The 20648-nt window shown below is 36.6% G+C and overlaps 1 protein-coding gene across 3 annotated transcripts in view; it reads right to left on the reverse strand.

The window, feature by feature from the left end:
* Positions 1-20648, reverse strand: part of NRDC (nardilysin convertase) — an 82041-nt gene that overhangs the window by 29773 nt on the left and 31620 nt on the right. For all 3 annotated transcript variants that reach the window (XM_064281952.1, XM_023549610.2, XM_023549613.2), the window contains 4 exons: positions 6584-6657; positions 4122-4217; positions 2776-2898; positions 309-366 (listed from right to left, as the gene is read on the reverse strand). In XM_064281952.1, coding sequence (XP_064138022.1) covers positions 309-366; positions 2776-2898; positions 4122-4217; positions 6584-6657 — 351 coding nt within the window. The remainder of the gene's footprint in view (positions 1-308; positions 367-2775; positions 2899-4121; positions 4218-6583; positions 6658-20648) is intronic.

Consider the following 20648-nt stretch of genomic DNA (forward strand, 5'->3'; position numbering starts at 1 on the left):
GCCTTCATGTAACAGTTTCGAACACCTTATACAGTAACAGAAAAGCTCTGGAAAAATATAAAAGGAGGCATAATATTTACTATAATTTTAAAAGCTTGTAAATTCTGAACTATTAAAACATCACTGAACCCAGGAAACCTGGGTTCTCATCTTAGTTATCCCACTCAAAAGCTGTGTGATCTTTAGGCCTTAATTTCATCATCCACTTAAAAAATAAGACGAGACAAAAAAACCTTTGGGAGTCATACAAGAAGTTAAGGTATCTTTTAGCTCTAAAGGTGTGTGATTCACAAAAATAAATGTCTTACTTGTTTGGTATCTGAGAGAAGATTTCAGTCACCCACTTTTCCAAAGTATCGAGGGTTTCTTGAAGTGGTGGTAGGTGAGAGAGACGGAGAAATGTAAAGTCATTAGTCAAGACAGGAATAAAATAGGTTTCTCAAAGAACTTCAGCTACAAGGTAAAGGAGTGCTTTAATTAGGGAATTATATGCCACTCCTTAACCAAAAATGAATAACAAGAAAAACAACAACAATAGTAGATAAGAAATCTTAAGACACATAAAATTTTGTTTGATTCCTTTATCCTCCCTGATAAAGTTAGAACACGCACTCAAATATTAATAAAAAACAAAATTTTTTAAAAAAACTTTTGTTTATCATCAGACTTAGTGCAAAGGGCCAAGAGATACTAAGAATATGCCAACGACCCTCCTGCACCCTTTCCAAAGCTTACTTCCCCTGGGAAGGTTTCTCCTGACTAACCCATACCACACTGACCCCTCTTCTTCACGGCATCTCATCAGCACTTTTATATACTTCATTTGTTTTACATTAATTTATACCTGTTGAGATCTTACTCCAGAAGTGTTTCTTAGGTTTCATGTATATGATTTCTATCTTCTTTTGATCCCTTTCTTATATTTTATAAGAAATTATTTTGTAAAGTCTGGTAAAACATGAGACCTAAAGGAAAGATAAACCTTTCAGCTTTACCCAGCGACTTATTACCATCACTGGATAGTTCCCGTTAAGTTCCACCAGGCACACAAGTTTCACCAATTCTCAATAAAGAAGCACCACTGTGTAAAATGCAAGATGCAAATCAGACTAAAAAATCAACTCCTGGATTTATTCTACACCGTTTACATTGATATTTGACTCTTAAATGGTATAATAAATGTTAAAGCTCTAAAATCTATTGAATGTAGATTGTACAAGGCTCTCTTATCAAAAATCTGGGGCTTATGTTAAAAATTTGCAACAAGCATTAATAAGATCTTGTATGTGTTATCATACAGGAAGAGAATGCAAAAGAAATAGAATACCTAGTTGAAGAAAAATGCATGCACATGAAATGATTTAGAAACAATTTAAAATTATAAATTAACATTACATAAAGAATATGAAATTCCCTGTTATAACAAATGTTGTAAAAGGAATCTAGAAGCACATCTACAGTTTGAACAAAGGAATCTACCATGCCATATTCATACTTTTACATTCAAGTCAACTTTGGTGGACTAATTTTGATCCTAAATGCAAAAATGTTTTATATGTAAATGCCAAGTCAAGTTTGATCTCAACTTTGACAATGCAGAGGGCAAATTTTTATAAAAAGGAGAATCACATTAGGACGAGAGAATTATGTTTTCAAAAAGAAATGTGCAAACTCTAAGGTATGTCAAAAAGAATAGTTTAGCAATTGATTGATTTCGAATAGCCTAAGGAGGTTGAATGTGAAAAAAAAAACAAAAAGGTACCATGGTTTCTTTCATGAGAAAAAGTTAACATAATACTGAAGATAATGATAAAAGAAGAAAAAGAGTGGCAATATTTATCAGTCATTTATATTTAAGATACTCTGCCATCATCATCATGATCACAATTAATCATGCTATTTTAGCAGGCCCTATGATGGCACAATGCCTGCTAAACAAATGGCAAGGTATTTTCTTAAGTGCCGCTATGCCAATTTTTTTACATGTTGCTGCAAATCAATCCAGCAGTACTGCAGGAGAAAGACCTGGCAATATTCTTCGGTAAAGATTACAGAACCCTATGGGGTAATTCTACTCTGTCACAGTGGGTTGCTATGAGTCAGAATCAACTCAACGGCACCTTTCAATAACGTGTAAGGATGTGCATGGGGTTGCCGTGAGTCGGGGGCTGATTCAGCGTCAGCTAACAACAACACGTAAAGATGAACAGACAGACGTCTTGCCCTTTAAGAGTTTATAATCAATATAGATTAAATGTAAAACCACAGATATGGAGGCAGCTGAATGTGGCTTAAAAGATCAATTCATGACCTATTAGTACATAGTATACTCATACACTATTCTATAGATAAGACCTATATCTATAAGACAGACCCTGGAAGTGTAACAGTTAAGCGTTCAGCTGCTAATCAAAAGGCTAGTGGTTTGAACCCACCAGCAGCTCCACAGGAGAAAAGACCTGGCGATCTGCTCCCATAAAGATTTAGACTAGAAAACTCTATGAAGCAGCCCTACTCTGTCACAGAGGGTTGCCATGAGTCAGAATTGACTCAACAGCACACAACAACAATGTCAGGAAGAGAAAAACATCTGTCTGAGAATCAGATAACCTTGTGCTTCCCTGAGCTTTGCCATTTGCTATGTGACCTTTCCTTTTCTTTATATTAGGGCCAAGCACTAAAGTAATTAACAGAATATTATAACACTGGTCCAGGCAAACGAGTCCTAAGAAATCACTACTTTGGTGTAATTCCAAGGGCCACTGTAGATATTACCTTTTGACTGAACCACTAAAGTCATATAATGAGAAGAGTAGTAACGCATCCAGAATTCTCGCAGTCTAGCATGTGTATCAATATTACTCCTTTTTGGCTCGTGTTTGAGAGTCTCAGCATTTCCTGTAAAAAGATAAAAAAAGATTATGGAAATAACTAAGTTCACTTTGTTAAAAGTCATCTATACCAACAATGCATGTTCTGCAATACTATATATGACTAAGGAAAAAACCCAAATGACTCAAGAATATTGAACCACTGTGTAATAGTAATAACATAAAACAAAAGTTCACTAAGGTCAAGAGGCAATTCTAAAGTATATTTTAATACATAGGAATTCACCTCTGGTTGGCAATACTTTAACAACAAATAGCAGCATATTTTTACATAAATACCGCACGCCTTCTATGTTTGTTTGCCAACCATGTACTGCTCCTGCAAGGTATTTTCTTAAGTGCTGCTATGCCAATTTTTTTACATGTTGCTGCAAAAAAATTAGCATAGCACACATCTCATAAGGTTATTGTGATGATCAAATGAGATAATTAACATATAGTGTTAGCGCATAACTGGAACCAAAAAGCATTCACAAAATGCTAGGTGCTATTCTTGCTATTCAGAAACCCAATGTTAGAGAAACAAATATAGGCATGCTTAACTACTATCTACTAAAAAACCTACGAAGCCACTAAAACATAGTTACCCCCTTGCTTTGTTTTTCCATTCTTTATCAGCTTTCTAAATTCTCAATCTTCCTAACTTCTTGTTGTTGTTGTAAGGTGCTGTCGAGTCAGTGCCAACTATAGTTGTACAGAGGGTCCTCTGTACAACAGAATGAAACACTGCCTAGTCCTGCACCATCCTCGCAATTGTTGCTATGTTTGAGCCCATCGTTGCAGCCACTGTGTCAATCCATCTCATTGAGGGTCTCCCTCTTTTTCAATGATCTTCTACTTTACCAAACATGATGTCTTTCTCCAGGGACTGATCCCTCCTGATAAACATGTCCAAAGTATGTGAGACAAGTCTCACCATTCTTGCTTTTAAGGAACATTCTGGCTGTACTTCTTCCAGGACAGATTTATTCATTCTTCTGGGAGTCCATTCAGTATTCTTTGCCAATACCATAATTCAAAAGCATCAATTCTTCTTTGGTCTTCCTTATTCATTGTCCAGCTTTAGCATGCATATGAGGAGAGTGAAAATACCATGGCTTGGGTCAGGTACACCTTAGTTCTCAAGGTGACATCTTTGCTTCTTTAATACTTGAAAGAGGTTTTTTTTGCAGATTTGGCCAATGCCATCCCTAACTAGGAAATACAAAGATGAATTATATAGTATCTTACCCCAAAAAAATTTCCCCATAGGATGTCCAGGTCTAGCAAGGCTTCCAAACAACATTTCTTTTCTGTTTGCATCAGAAGGTCTTGCAAGTTGATATTCTGTCAATTTTAAAGGAACACTTTTAATAAAATGAAATTCAGCATCTGCTGGAAATTCAAGCTTATAGCACCGAAAAGAAGAAAGTAATAAAAATTGACTTCATGAAACGTGATGTAAGGCTGAAATTAGGAAGTTAATCTAGGGTCAGCTCTATCACTTAACACATTGTGTATCTTTGGGTAAGAAAATTCATCCTCTAGGGGTTTCCTCTTATCTTTCAACTGAAACAGAGTAGATAATGATCTTAAGGTTTCAGCTCCAGTATGCTATGTCCAAGACTTAATGATGAAAGTGCTAATACAATGTAAATCAAATTCCATATATCTGGGACCTTTGTCATATACTTTGTTTAAACTTTCTCCAAAGCCAACTATGTTGGTAATAAAATATGATGGCTAAGAACAAGAACTTTGTCACTGTGGAAAAGACGGCAGTTCCTCAAAAAGTTAAACACAGGACTAACATATGACCCAGCAATTCCACTCTTAGGGAAATTTTATATACCCAAGAGACTTGAAAGCAGTGACACAAATAGACACTGTTCGTTGAAGCATTATTCACAATAGCCAAAAGGTAGAAGCAACCCAAGCGTCTAACGGCAGATGAATGGATAAACAAAATGTGGTATATACATACAATGAAGTATTATGCATCTATAAAATGCAATGAGGTTCTGATACATGTTACAACATGGATGAATCTTAAAAACATGCTAAATGAAATAAGCCAGGCACAAAAGGACAAATATCGTATGATTCCACTTACATGAAATGCCCAGAATAAGTAAATCCATACAGACAAATAGCAGATTAGAGGTTACCAGGGGCTGGGGAAAGGGGTGAATTGGATTATTGCTTCAGGGTTACAGAGTTTCCGTTTGGGGTAATGAAAAATTTCTGAAAATTGATAGTGGTGATGGCTGTACAACATTAAGAATATAATTAATGCCACAAAATTCTACACTTAAAAGTGGTTAAAGTGGCAAATTTTATATTATATAAATTTTACCAAAATAAAAATGATATATTAAAAAAAAGTTGAATGGGCTTTCAGATATTTCCACAGTTTTTTTGTTCTTTCATCCATTTAACAAATATTTATCTATGTCTAAGATAAACAGACACTGGGGTAGCCAAGTAACAAAACTGAAGAAAACATTGTCCTTGACTTCAACAAACTAGCAGAGCTAAGAAGAACCTAACATCATCTCATCCCCTTTTACAAATACATCGAGGGTCAAAGCTAGTGACATTTCTGTAAGTACAACACAGGTCTGTTGACTTTCAGATAGATGGCTCTTTCTCGCTATCTGTAGCTCACTCGGCCTAGTGAACGCAATACATCATTATCAGTACTAGACACTGAATCCAGTCGAAAAGCAAAATACTACAAAAGGAGGAACAAATACAGATATTTTGCCTCTTCAGTTGCTGCAAGCCAAGCCTAATCTATGTGAACTGAAATTCCCCCAAGTCTAGTATTGCATGTTTCTAATGCTAAAACAAGGCAAGCAAGGTCAATCTACAGTGATACTATTTATTTATTAGTACTCTATAATTAAGGAATATTTGTAGTACAGCTCTATAATGAAGCCTCATCCTAGACAAGCACACAGTTTTCCTTATGATCTTCATTCTTTAAATCCCAAAAATAAAAGAAACAGTCACAAAATAGAATTAAATGCATTTTCTGCTCAGAGATTTAGCTTCTTCATCTATACATATACTACAACTATTTTCAGAACTACCAAAATTCAAACCACAAAGGACCTACACACATAGGTGACAAAGGGTAAGCTACATAAATTATCAGGCTAGTACTTAATAAAGCCTCAGAGAAAATGTCTCTTCATGCAAAAAAAAGTGAACTTATGAAGTTTTAACACCTACTATTAGCTTTTTATTAGCTTTAAGGAAACCCTGGTGGCGTAGTGGTTAAGAGCTAAAGCTGCTAACCAGAGGGTTGGCAGTTCGAATCCACCAGGCACACCTTGGAAACCCCATGGGGCAGTTCCACCCTGTCCTTTAAGGTCACTGTGAGTCAGAATCGATTCGACGGCAGTGGGTCATTGGCTTTAAGAATTAGACTCATGTCCTGGAAAAGACTGGTCACTATGTTAGAACCCTCAAAAAATAAAGGTTGAAAAAACTATAATCTACCATCATTTTGACTTATTTCAATTAGACATTTAATGACTTCATATTTTAGACATTTAATGATTTAAGCAATAAACATGACACATCCAGGTCAATTCAGCCCTTTATGACATAAAGATTAAATGACCTAGTGAGAAAGAATGATAAATGTGCTAAATAAAATTCAAGGACAGTAAAAATTATGGTAAGACATAAAGCACTTCTCTTACCACTATCAACAGCTTCAACTTCACGGTCAATTGCATCTCTGATCATTAGTGGATGGATGAAGAACTGGGCCCACCTGAACAACAACAACAAAAAAAGAACAACTGCCATTTCTGTTTTTGTTCAGTAAAAGCTTTTAATCAACCAAATCTATTTTTTTTATATAATTTTTATTGTGCTTTAAATGAAAATTTACAAATCAAGTCAGTCTCTCACATAAAAATATATATACACCTTGCTAAAAAATCCCAGTCTCTCACATAAAAATATATATACACCTTGCTACATACTCCCAATTGCTCTCCCCCTAATGAGACAGCCCATTCCCTCCCTCTTCTCTCTCTTTTCGTGTCCGTTTCACCAGCTTCTAACCCCCTCTACTCTCTCATCTCCCCTCCAGGTAGGAGATGCCAACATAGGCTCAAGTGTCCACCTGATCCAAGAAGCTCACTCATCACCAGCATCCCTCTCCAACCCATTGTCCAGTCCAATCCATGTCTGAAGAATTGGCTTCAGGAATGGTTCCTGTCCTGGGCCGACAGAGGGTCTGGGGGCCACGACCACCAAGGTCCTTCTAGTCTCAGTCAGACCATTAAGTCTGGTCTTTTTATGAGAATTTGCGGTCTGCATCCCACTGCTCTCCTGCTCCCTCAGGGGTTCTCTGTTGTGTTCCCTGTCAGAGCAGTCATTGGTTGTAGCTGGGCACCATCTAGTTCTTCTGGTCTCAGGATGATGTAGTCTCTGGTTCATTGGGCCCTTTCTGTCTCTTGGGCTCGTAATTGCCTTGTGTCCTTGGTGTTCTTCATTCTCCTTTGATCCAGGTGGGTTGAGACCAATTGATGCATCTTAGATGGCTGCTTGCTAGCATTGAAGACCCCAGATGCCACCCTTCAAAGTGGGATGCAGAATGTTTTCTAAATAGATTTTATTATGCCTATTGACTTAGATGTCCCCTGGAACCATGGTCCCCAAACCCCTGCCCCTGTTATACTGGCCTTCGAAGCATTCATTTTATTCAGGAAACTTCTTTGCTTTTTCAACCAAATTTATTTTTTAATTGAGAAATTTTACTGAGTTTGAGATTTAATTCACAATCATGCCTATGTAAAATCTAAATAATGCCCAAAACCTATATTTTACACTGAAGTCTACAAACTATTTTAACCTTTTTATTGAGAAATACACATACAGAAACATATATAAAACATAACATACACACTAGTGCATAACTATAAGGCAAACACCTGTGTGGCCACCACCCAGATCAAGAAACAGACAATTGTCAGTATCCTAGAAGCACCCTTCTGCCATGTGACCCTTAAAAACATAGACACCTCTCTACTCTCAGAGTTAACTACTATCCTGAATGTTACTGTAATTCACTTCCCTACTTTTCTTTATAGTTTTACCACCTCTGTATTTCTACACCAGTTTCTCAATCTTTTTTTTTTCCCCATTATCACCCCCTAAGGAGCCTTTCCAGACACTTTTTCCTACTTGCCCTCCACTGAATTATGTTAGAGATATACTGTTTATATGCTGGCTGTTTGTGTATCTGTGCTTTTATATGTAAAAAGAAGGCATAAAGCTTACTTTTTATTCAATGCAGGGTTACAACAAAATAAAAATTTTAATTGTTAAATTAAAAATGTTAAAACTATTAATATTTAATTTTAAAACTATACTTGCTGAGTAATTTCATTATAATTTGTTACAAAACATGCTGCATTACATTACATAGGCAAAGTATCTATTTATATAAATACATAATGGTAATAACAGCAATGCAATCAAATATTTAAAATATCATTCAAAACTGTTCCTTTTCTAGCAAAAGTGAAACAACTGAAAAATTAATTTCCAGTGAACAATGTTGTGATAGTTTGTGTATGTCTGGGCATATACTGTTTGTCCTGTTTTCTTTACCTATGTATCTCATGCATCTTACTTCCATGAACTGTAGTTAGTAGGGCAGCTCACTCTGAACTACTAGAATGTGAGGTATTCTCAAAGGAAGTTTCTGTGACACCAGTAAAGGTATAAGAGTCCTTGGATGGCATAAATGGTTGAGCACTCAATTATTAGCCGAAAGGTGAGCAGTTTGAACCCATGTAGAGAGGGCTCTGAAGACAGGCCTGCTGATCTGCTTCTGAAAGGTCACAGCCTTGAAAACTCTATGGAGGAGTACCACTGTGCACACATAGGATTGCCATGAGTTGGGATCAACTGGACGGCAACTAACAACAATGTCTAATTTTTGCTTGATATGAGAAGATAACTTTCAACTAGCTGCTAGATAGGCATTCAGATACTGACATTTTTTTTTTCAGCACTTGATGTAATTAATGATGGACTGAGTAACTTTCATTGAATTAAAATATAAAATAGAAACTATTTTTATTTAATTCTCAAAACTCAAGTCACATACAAAAGTACCAAGGATCAAACATCAACAACATCCACAAGGTAGCCAATGGCACCTAATAGGCTCATAGAGAATACCTCTCTCAATGATTTCTACATCAAGCAATCAATTGACAGTCTTCCAATCACCTGTAAACCCCCTTCCCATCGAGTCAATTCTGATTCATAGCAACCCTATATGACAGAGTAGAACTCTCCCATAGAGTTTCCAAGGAATGCCTGGTGGATTTGAACTGTGGACCATTTCGTTAGCAGCGGTAGCTCTTAGCCACTATGCCACCAGGGTTTCCCTTCCAATCACAACAATGCATAAACCACAGTATTGTAGGACTGATCTTGCAGACACTTTGCACATCTTTCTTGAACTTAACTCGTAGATTATTTTGGTCTTGAACTCAATGTCTGTGTAAATGGTGCTCTGAGACCCAAGAAAACTCAGAGAAATTATATACTAAGTAATAAAAATTTTGTCATATCACCTCTACTGAGAATGTTATGGAAACCCTGGTGGCATAGTGGTTAAGTGCTACGGCTGCTAACCAAAACATCGGCAGTTTGAATCCACCAGGCGCTACTTGGAAACCACCCTATGGGGCAGTTCTACCCTGTCCTATAGGGTCTCCGTGAGTCAGAATTAACTCGACGGCAACAGGGAGAATGTTATGTTCTGAACAACATAGTTTTGTTTCTGACCTTTATATAAATGGAAATACACTTTATATATTCTTTTATGTCTGATTAACTCAACATTGTTTGTAGTATTTATCCATGATGTTACCTGTGGCTGTGGCTCCTTTATTTTCATTGCTGTATAATATTCAACTGCATGAATTTATTCATCCATTCCACTGCTAATGGACATTTGGGCTACTTCTGAGTTTGGACAATTACAAACACTGCTGTCATGAACATTCATAAGCATGTGTCTATCTACACAAAAGAAACTGCTAGGTAACTGCATATACACGCATATGTTTAACCTCACTAGATAATACCTTTCCAAAGTGACTGCACCAATTTAAAATTATATCTGCAGTTCCAATTCCTCCATTCCTCCTCAACTTTACTGGATTTTGTCAGACTTCAAAATTTTCTGCAACTTGTAGGAACATAGTTAAATCTTATAATGGTTTTAATTTACACTTTCTTGATTAATAGTGAGGTTGAGCACAATTTCATATACTTATTAAAAGTTTGAATTTCTTCTTTTGTAAAATGCCTGTTCAAGTCTTTTTCTATTGGTTTGTATATTTTCTTATTGGTTATTATAGTCTAAATATAAGCCCTTTGTTAGTTACATGTGTTTCAAGTACGTATTTCTACTTTATACTTGTTTTTTTTTCACTCTCTTTATGGTGTATTTTGATGAACTTGATGTACCATCAAATTTTTCTTTATGTTTTAGGCTTTTTGTGTCTTGTTTGATGAATGCTGGACATAGAAAACTCTTATTTCTAAAACTTTTATAGTTGTGCCTTTCACTTTATAGCCCACCTAGAATTGATTTTTTTGTATAGGCTGTGAAATGGGGAGCCAATTTTGTTTTTGTCCTGATGGAAGCCCAACTCTCCTAGCACCATTTCTTAACAACAGTGCTTTTGCCACTGCTCTATAGGGCCACCTGTCAAAGAGCAAGTGTCCACATATGTGTTGGTCTACTTCCAGGATCTCTAATCTGTTCCATCAGTCTGTCATTGTTGTTAGTTGCCGTCAAGTTGGTTCCAACTCATTAAAAAAAAAACCCATTGCTGTTGAGTCAATTCCAACTCACGGTAACCCTATTATAGCAGAACGAAATACTGCCCAGTCCTGTGCCATCCTCACAATTGCTGCCACGCTTGAGCCCATTGTTGCAGCCACCATTTGTCAATTCATCTCATCAAAAGTCATTCTCTTTTTTGCTGACCTCTACTTTACCAAGCGTGATGTCCTTCTCCAGGGACTGGTCCCTCCTGATAACATGTCCAAAGTATGTGAGATGAAGTCTCATCATACTTGCTTCCAAGGAGCCTCTGGCTGTACTTCTTCCAAGACAGACCTGTTCGTTCTTCCAGCAGTTCATGATACATTCAGCATTCTTTGCCAACATCATAATTTAAATGCATCAATTCTTCTTTGGTCTTCCTTATTCATAGTCCAGGTTCACATGCATATGAGGCGACTGAAAATACCATGGCTTGGGTCAGGCTTACCTTAGTCCTCAAAGTGACAGCCTTTGTTTTTTTGCAGCAGATTTGTCCAATGCAATATGTTGCTTGACTGCCGCTTCCATGGGTGTTGACTGCGGATCCAATAAAACGAAATCCTTGACAACTTCAATCTTTTCTTATCATGATGTTGCTTACTAACCCAGTTGTGTGGATTTTTGTTTCCTTTATGATGAGGTGTAATCTATATTAAAGGCTGTAGTTTTTGATCTTCATCAGTAAGTGCTTCAAGTCCTCTTTGCTTTCAGCAAGCAAGGTTGTGTCATCTGCATATCACAGATTGTTAATGAGTCTTCCTCCAATTCTGATGACAGATTCTTCTTTATATATTCCAGCTTCTTGGATTCTTTGCTCAGCATACAGAATGAATAAGCATGGTGAAAGCATACAACCCTGACGCACACCTGTCCTGAATTTAAACCACCCAGTATCACCTTGTTCTCCTTAAATGACTGCCTCTTGGTCTATGTACAGGTTCCTCACAAGCTCAATTAAGTGTTCTGGAATTCCTATTCTTTACAATGTTATCCATAATTTGTTATGTCCACACAGCCAAATGCCTTTGCATACTAAATAAAACACAGGTAAACATCTTTCTGGTATTCTCTGCTTTCAGCCAGGATCCATCTGACATCAGTAATGATATCCCTTGTTCCACATCATCTTCTGAAGCTGGCTTGAATTTCTGGCAGATCCCTGTCTATGTAATGCTACAACTGCTTTTGAATTATATTCAGCAAAATTTTACTTGCGTGTGATATAGGTGATATTGTTTAATAATTTCCGCATTCTGTTGGATCACCTTTTTTTGGTATGGGCACAAATATGGATCTCTTCCACTTGGTTGGCCAGGTGGCTATCTTCCAAATTTCTTGGCGTAGATGAGTGAGCACTTCCAGTGCTACATCCATTTGTTGAAACATCTCAATTGGTATTCCATCAATTCCTGGAGCCTTGTTTTTCACCATTCCCTTCAGTGCAGCTTGGACTTCTTCCCTCAGTACCACTGGTTCTTGATCATATGCTACCTCCTGAAATAGCTGAACATTAATCAATTCTTTCTGGTACAGTGACTCTGTATTCCTTCCATCTCCTTTTGATGCTTCCTGTGTCGTTCAATATTCTGCCTGTAGAATCCTTCAATATTGCAACTGGAGGCTTGAATTATTTTCTTCAGTTTTTTTTTTTTTCAGCTTGAGAAATGCTGAGCATGCTCTTCCCTTTTGGTTTTCTATCTCCAGCTCTTAGCACGTCATTATATTTTACTTTGTTTTCTCAAGCCGCCCTTTGAAATTTTGTTCTGCTCTTTTTCTTCATCATTTCTTCCATTCACTTTAGATACTCTATGTTCAAGAGCACGTTTCAGTGTCTCTTCTGACATTCATTTTGGTCTTTCCTTTTGTTCCTGTCTTTATAATGACCTCTTGTTTTCTTCATATTTGACATCATCCCACAACTCATCTGGTCTTCGGTCATTAGTGTTCAATGCATCAAATCTATTCTTGAGGAGGCCTCCAAATTCAGGTGGAATATACTCAAGGTTCTATTTTGGCTCTCATGGATTTAATCTTAATTTTTTTCAGCTTCAACTTGAACTTGCATATGAGCAATTAATGGTCTGTTCCACAGTTGGCCCCTGGCCTTGTTCTGACTTATGATATCAAGCTTTTCCATCTCCCACAGATATAGCCTGAATCATTCCTGTGTATCCCACTTGGAAAGGTCCACATACATAGTCACCTTTTATGTTGGTGGAAAAGGGTATCTGCAATGAATAAGTTGTTGGTCTTGCAAAATTCTCTTTGCTTAGCCTTGTGCTGATACCACAATGTTCTAATTACAAAACCTATCTCAATATCTAGTAGATCTAGTTGTGCCACCTTGTTCTTTTTCCTCTCCCAAAGTATCCTGGCTATTCTCTACCCTTTGCATTTCCTTATAAATTTTATAAATACCTTGTCTATGTAAAAATAAATAAATATTTTGAGATTATGGTTTGGATAGCCCTTAATCTATAAATAAACTGGAGCAAAATGACATCATTAAAAAAATGAGGCTTCAAATCCCTGAGCACAGCATTTCTACTTATTTAGGACTTCTTTAATATCTCAGTAAGGCTTTAATATTTTCCCCCATGAAGAAGTCTTATACATCATTTTTAGAATGATTCCTGGGTGCTTGCTTATTTTAATACTATCATAATTTTTTTTTTTTTCAGTTTCTAAGTGTTGCTGCTATGTAGGAATACTATTGATTTTTCTAAATCATTTTATGTCAAGGTACTTTGGGGTTTGGGATTTTACAAAACTGTCTTGTTAATGCTACTAATTTAATAATTTGCCTGTAGATGATTTTGGATTTATTGTGTTCACAATTATTTCACATGCTAATGACAGTTGTGTATTTTGCTTTTTTTTTTTCTTGCCTAAATAAGCTGGTGAGGACCTTAATGATGAATAGAAACGATGACAGCCTGCATCGGTTTTGTTCCTGATCTCAAATGGAAAGCTTTCAATGTTTCACCAATAAATATCTTATATATTCCCCCCCTCCACCCCGCCAGTGCCGTCGAGTCGATTCCGACTCATAGCTACCCTATAGGACAGAGTAGAACTGCCCCCATAGAGTTTCCAAGGAGCGCCTGGCTGATTTGAACTGCCGACCCTTTGGTTAGCAGCCGTAGCATTTAACCACTACACCACCAGTGTTTCCATTTTATATGTATACATATATATGTGTATGTGTGTGTGTACCTACATACATATATACATATATAGCAATTACCAGATTAAGATGCTTTACCTCTCAGTTTGCTAACAGTGTCTCTATCAATATACTGAATTTCTTCATGTAACTTTTCTACATATATTGAGATAATATGGCTTTTCCCCTTCAATCTGATAATGTGGTCAACTGCATTAAGTGACTTTCTAATGTTAACTATACCTTGCAGCGCTAGGGTGAACCCAACTCTGCACTAATGCATTATCCTATAGCAATCAGACCTACAATTTGCCTACTACGACACTTTCTTATATCAAGGTCATATCATTTCTGTAAATAAGGCAGGAATTATTTCATCTTTCAATAGAACTCATGTGTTAAGCTATCTAAATCTAAAAGTTTGTCAGTTTTTTTTTAATTACTGACTCATTTCTTTAATGGTTATAAGACCATTCAGCCCAAATTATTATTATTTCTTCTTGTACCAGTTTTTATAAATTATATTTCTTAGAATTTATGAACTTGATAGAATGTTTTTCATTTAACAGTATAAGTTATTTAAAATACCTTATTACATTTTCAGTATCTACAAGATCAGAAGTCACAGTGTCTTTTTCATTCCTGATATTATTTCTGCCTTCTCTTGATGGGTCTCTTGAAAGTCTTATCTATTTTCAGTTTTTGCAAAAAAACAACATTTAGTTTTCTTGAAACTCTCCATCATATTTACTTTTTTATATTGAGATATAATTCAAAGTGCATACTGCTGTGCAACCATACTGCTATGCAAGCATCACCACTATCTATCTAACTTCAGATTATTTTCACCTCCCCCAAAACAAGTGCCATAGCAATTAGCAGTTACTTCCCATTCTTCTCCCCGCAAACCCCTGGCAACCACTACTTTCTGCCTCTAATTACCATTCTGGGCATTTCATATGAATGAAATCATACAGTATGGGGCCTTTTTTGCATGGCTTCTTTCATAGATTTCATCCATATTGTAGCATGTATCAGAACTTTACTTTTTATGAAGAATAGTCCATTGCATGGATACACCACATTGTATTTATACATTTAACAACTGATAGATATTTTTTTTATTAGATATTTGGGTTATTGCCACTTTTTGGCTGTTATGAATAATGCTGCTAAAAGCATTTGTGTACAGTTTTGTGTGGATGTTTTCAGTTCTCTAGGGTATATAGCTAGGAATGGAATTTCTGGGTCATGCAGTAACTCTGTTTACCTTTTTGAGGAACTACCAAACTGTTTTCCACAGTGGCTGCATTATTTTCATTCCCACCAGCAATTTTCAGAGTTCCAATTTCTCTACATCCTTATCAACAATTGTTATATTGCTCCTATTTTTGAAGTGGGTATGAAATGGCATCTAATTGTAGCTCTGATTTGCAATTCCCTAATGACTAACGCCACCACCCATCCGTCAGCTTGTCAGTTTTTGGCTTTCGTGTTGCAATGATGCTGCAAGCTATGCCACCAGTATTTCAAATACCAGCAGGGTCACCTATGATGGGCAGGTTTCAGTGGAACTTCCAGACTAAGATAGACTAGGAAGAAAGGCCTAGTGATCTGCTTCTGAAAACTAGCCAATGAAAACCTTATGAATCACAACAGAACACTGTCTGGCTCGCCTGCTTTGGACACATCATCCAAAAAAACCAAACCAAACCCACTGCTGTCAAGTCGATTCCAACTCACAGCGACCCTATAGGACAGAGCAGAACTTCCCGGTAGGGTTTCCAAGGAGCGCCTGGTGGATTTGAACTGCCAACCTTTTGGTTAGCAGCCGTAGCTCTTAACCACTACACCACCAGGGTTTCTGGACACATCATCAGGAGGGATCAACTGCTAGAGGACATCATGTTTGGTGAAGTAGAGGATCAACAAGGCATGGAAGACCCTCAGTGGGATGGACTGGCACAACAGCTGCAATGATGGACTCAAATATGCTGGCAATGGTGAGGATAACAAAAGACTAGGCAGCGTTTTGGTCTGTGGTACTTAAGGTTGCCATGAATCGGGTTCAACTCAAATAGCAGCTAACAACAGCAACAACTAATGATGTTGAGCATCTTTTTCGTGTGATTACCGGCCATTTGCATGTCTCCTTTGGAGAGGCTGCTATTCAAATTCTTTGCCCTATTTTTTAAATTGAGTCATTTGCCTTTTTATTGTTGAGCTATAAGAGTTCTTGGTATATTTTGGACACTAGTCCTTTATCAACTATATGATTTTCAAGTGTTTTCTCCCATTCTGTGAGTCGTCCCTTCCTTTCCTTGTAGGTTTTCCTGAAGTACATTTTTTATTTCAATAAAGTCTAATTTATCATGTTTTTCCTTTTGAGTTAATTTTGTATATAGTAAGAGAAAGGGATCCAACTGTATTCTTTTACATGTGAATATCCATTTGTTCCAGCACCATTTGCTGAAAAACTATTCTTCCTCCATTAAATTGTCTTAGAACCCTTGCAACTGACTACTAATTTAAGTTTATTTCTACAGTCTCAATTCTATTTCATTGATCTGTATGTCTATTCTCATGCCAATACCACATTGTCTTGATTACTGTGGCTTTGAGTAAGTACTGAACAAGGAAGTATGAATCCTCCTACTTTGTTCCTTTTCTAAGTCATATTAGTTACTCTGGCTCCCTAGTATTTTGAAAGCTGGATAAGGAAAAAAAGACAGAAGAATTGATGCATCTGAACATTAACAGCTATAAATCTCCCTCTAAGAAACACTTCCAACTATATCTCATAAATTTTTGACATGTTGGGTTTTCATCTTCATTCATCTCAAATTATTTTCTAATATCCTTTGTAATCTCTTCTTTAGACTTATTGGTTATTTGGGAGGGTACTGTTTAATTTCCATGTATTTGTGAATTTCCTTCTTATGGATTCCTAATTTCATTTCATTGTGGTTGGTCAACAAAGTCTGTATGATTTCCATCCTTTTCAACTTACTGACTTAACATGTAATCTATCCTGGAGAATGTCCCATATGCACTTGAGTAGAACATGTATACTGCTGTTTTTAAGTGGAGTGTTCTAAGACAAATTTGCTTAAAAATGTTGTTTATGTCTTCTGTTTTCTTGTTGATCATCTGTCTAGTATTCTATCCATTAGTAAAAGTGCTGAATTGTGTATTTCTCCTTTCAATTCTGTCAGTATTTGCTTAGTGTCTTTTGGGCTCATTTGTTAGGTGCATTATGTTTATAATTGTTATATGTTCTTGATGGATTCACCCTTTTATCATTATAAAATCCCTTCGTCTCTACTGACAATTTTAAAGTCCATTTTGTCTGATATTAGTATAGCCATTCCAGCTCCCTTTTTGTTACTGTTTGCATAGTAAAACTTTTTCCATCCTTTTCCTGTCAATTTGGGTCTTTCCATCTGAAATGTCTCTTATAGACTGTGAACACTTGGATCATGTCTCTTCATCCATTCTGCCAATATCTGCCTTCTAATAGGACTATCTCCATTTGTAATTAATGATAAGGTATGATTAATGTCTGCCATTTTGCTATTTATTTTTTATGTCTTATGTCTCTTTGTTCCTCCATTCCAACATTACTTTTTTTGTTAATTATTTTCTAGTATACCATTTTAATTTTCTTGTCATTTCTTTTACTACATATTTGCATTATTTTCTTAGTGACTGACCTAGGTACTACAATTAACATCTCAATTAATAAAAATCTAGTTCAGATTAATAGCAACTTAATTCCAATAGTATACAAAAACTTTGCTCCTATATAACTCTGTTTCTTCCCTCTCCTTTGTGCTATTACTATCATACAAATTATATCTTTATACATTATAAGCCCATTTTTACTTAACACAGGTCTGTAATCATTGCTTCATGTAGTTGTCTTTTAAATCAAGAGAAAAGATTTACACACAAAGTACCTTTACACTGTTTTTTATATTTATCTATGCTGTTAACTTTACCATTATTCTATATTTCTTCATATTCATTCAAGTTAGTGTTCCTCCATGTCAGCCTTAAGAACTCTCTTTAGTATTTCCTGCAGGGCAGATAGACTAGCAACAAATTCCCTCTGCTTTTGTTTACCTAGGGATAGTTTTGCTGTATATAGAATTTTTAGTTGATAGTCTCTCCCCCATCCCCATCCCCCTCCTCCCCCACCTCTAGCACTTTAAATGCCATCCCACTGCCTTCTTATCTCCATGGTTTCTGGTAAGAAGTTAGCTGTTAATCTCATGAGGTTATCTTGTATGTAATGGATTGCTTCTCTTGCTACTTTCAAGATTATTTTTGGTTTTTGATGGTTTGATTATATGTCTTGGTATAAAAAAAGTCTTGGTATAGTTCTCTTCAAATTTACCCTATCTAGAGTCTGCTAAAAAAAAACAATGCTATGAGTCGGAATCGACTCGATGGCACTGGGTTCTGGGTTTAGAGTCTGCTAAGCCTCTTGAAGATGTGTAATGTTTTTAATAAAATTTGGGGAGTTTTTTTTTTTACCACTGTTTCTTCAAGTATTCTTTCTGTTCATTTCTCTTCTATGTGTATGCTGGTACACTGGATGGTGTTCAGCAGGTCTCTGAGACTAATCATTTGTTTTACCATTATTTTCCTGTTCATACTGGTTAATCTCAATTTTCTTATTTTCAAGTTCACTGATTCTTTTTTCCGCCAACTTAAATTTGCCATTGTACTACTACTCTGTTGAGTTTTTCATTTCAGTCATTACAATTTTCAACTCCAGAATTTCTATTTGGCTCTTTTTTTTTAATTTCTATCTCTTTACAGATATTCTCAATTTGGTGAGACGCTGTCCTCATACTTTTAATTCCTTAGACATAGTTTCCTTTAGTTCTTTGAAACAGTTGATTTAAAGACTTTGTCTACTAATTATCTGAGCTTCCTCAGAGAAAATTTCTAATTACTGCTTATTTTCCTGTGTATGGGCAATATTTTATCTCATAATTCTTTGTTGAAAACTGGATAATTTAAATAATATATACGACAATTCTGGAAACCAGAAATTTTCCCCTCTCTGTAGGGTTTCTTGTTATTGCTATTTGTTGTTTTTGTTGTTTGAAAATCAAGGTGTTGGCAAGGTCATGCTCCCTCTGGAGGGTCTAAGAAGAATCCTTCCTTGACTCTTCCAGAAGGTGGCCCCAGGTATTACTTGGCTTGTGACAGTATGACTCAATCATTGCCTTTTTTGTCACACAGGCTTTTTCTCTCCTTGCCTCTGTGTGCCCTCTCCTCTTTTTATAAGAACACTAGTCCTTGGGTTTAGGGCTCCCCCTAAATCTAGGATGATTTTACCTCAAGATCCTTAACTTACTGTATCTGCAAAGACCTATTTATAAATACAGTCACATTCTGAGCTTCTCGGTGGACATGAATTTTGGGGGGACATTATTCAACCCACTACAGTCTGTATTCTTTGTTGACTATAGCCACTGAAGTCTCTGCTCAGTTAGCTTAGTGGTAATATTGGACCACACAGAGATTTTCTTAAATGTCTGGAATCAGTAAGTCGCCCAGCTTTGACAATGGGCTGTGTGTACGTGCCTTCAACTATGCCTTAGCCATCACATCCTATTTTCGCAGACTCAAGGTCAGTCAGAGGAGAGAGGTAAAGACCCTCTCTGGTCTTTCTGGAGCACATGCATGGCCCTGGGCATATGCTCAGCTCTATGCATGTGGTATTCTATATTCCCAGAAACATGTCAGAGCTTTTTCAAAGCCCCCGTGAACATTTCATTTCCCAGTTTTTCCTTTTCAGCTTTTTGGTTAGCCTTTTGTTTGCCCCAACTCTTATCCACTGCCTCAGGCACCTACAAAATTAAACACTCACCTCTAAATGTTCTAGACAAATGCCCTTGGGTAAAAGGATTTTTGCAGAGGGTACCTCCCAGTCAGTTCATATAAAGATGACCCCCGGGAATTGGGATTTTCAGGGAACCCCCAGACAGGTCAAACAATGACAATTCTCCAAGAATGTTATTTTTAGGGGGCTCCAAACCTATCCTTCCCCTTCTAGAGGCTGCTAAGTTGCTGATTTTCACTGTGCCTGTGGGACTCTTGGTTGTCAAGGCTACTATAGAGCTAGAGAAGGCAGGATGGAAATACAGTAGGCTAAAAATCCACAAAGCTCATTATGCTAACAAATACTCAGCTGCTTTTCTTGAATATATGCTCTTTGGGTTGTTGCAAGCCTTTGCTTAATTTCCAAAGTTCTGAGAAACTTGATTTTGACAACTTTTGTCAGTGTTATTATCGCTTTTATAAAGAACAGTTTTTTTTAGAGGTCCTTATTCCATGATCCTGCTGTCAGTTTGCTTTTCATTTCATTCATTTCTGCTCTTATTTTTATCATGTCCTTCTACTTTATTTGCACATATTTTTGCAGTTCTTATTCAGGCTTCTTGAGATTGATGATTAACTCACTAATTTCTAGCCATTCTTCTTTTCTAAGACAACGCATTTAAGGTTATGCATTTTCTAAGTACAGTCAGCCCTCCATATCCACAGGCTCCACTTCCAGGGAATCAGCCAACTATGGATTGTAAATATTCAGGAAAAAAAAGTTCTAAAAAGCAAAATTTGAATTTGCCGCACTGAGCACTCTGCTGAATCCACAAGAATGAAGTGATGTGTAGGCATGCCCTCTTGTAGCCTCCTGCCATTTCACAGATCCTCA

This window comes from Loxodonta africana, chromosome 3, assembly GCF_030014295.1.
Source record: "Loxodonta africana isolate mLoxAfr1 chromosome 3, mLoxAfr1.hap2, whole genome shotgun sequence".
Taxonomy (NCBI): Eukaryota; Metazoa; Chordata; class Mammalia; order Proboscidea; family Elephantidae; genus Loxodonta; species Loxodonta africana.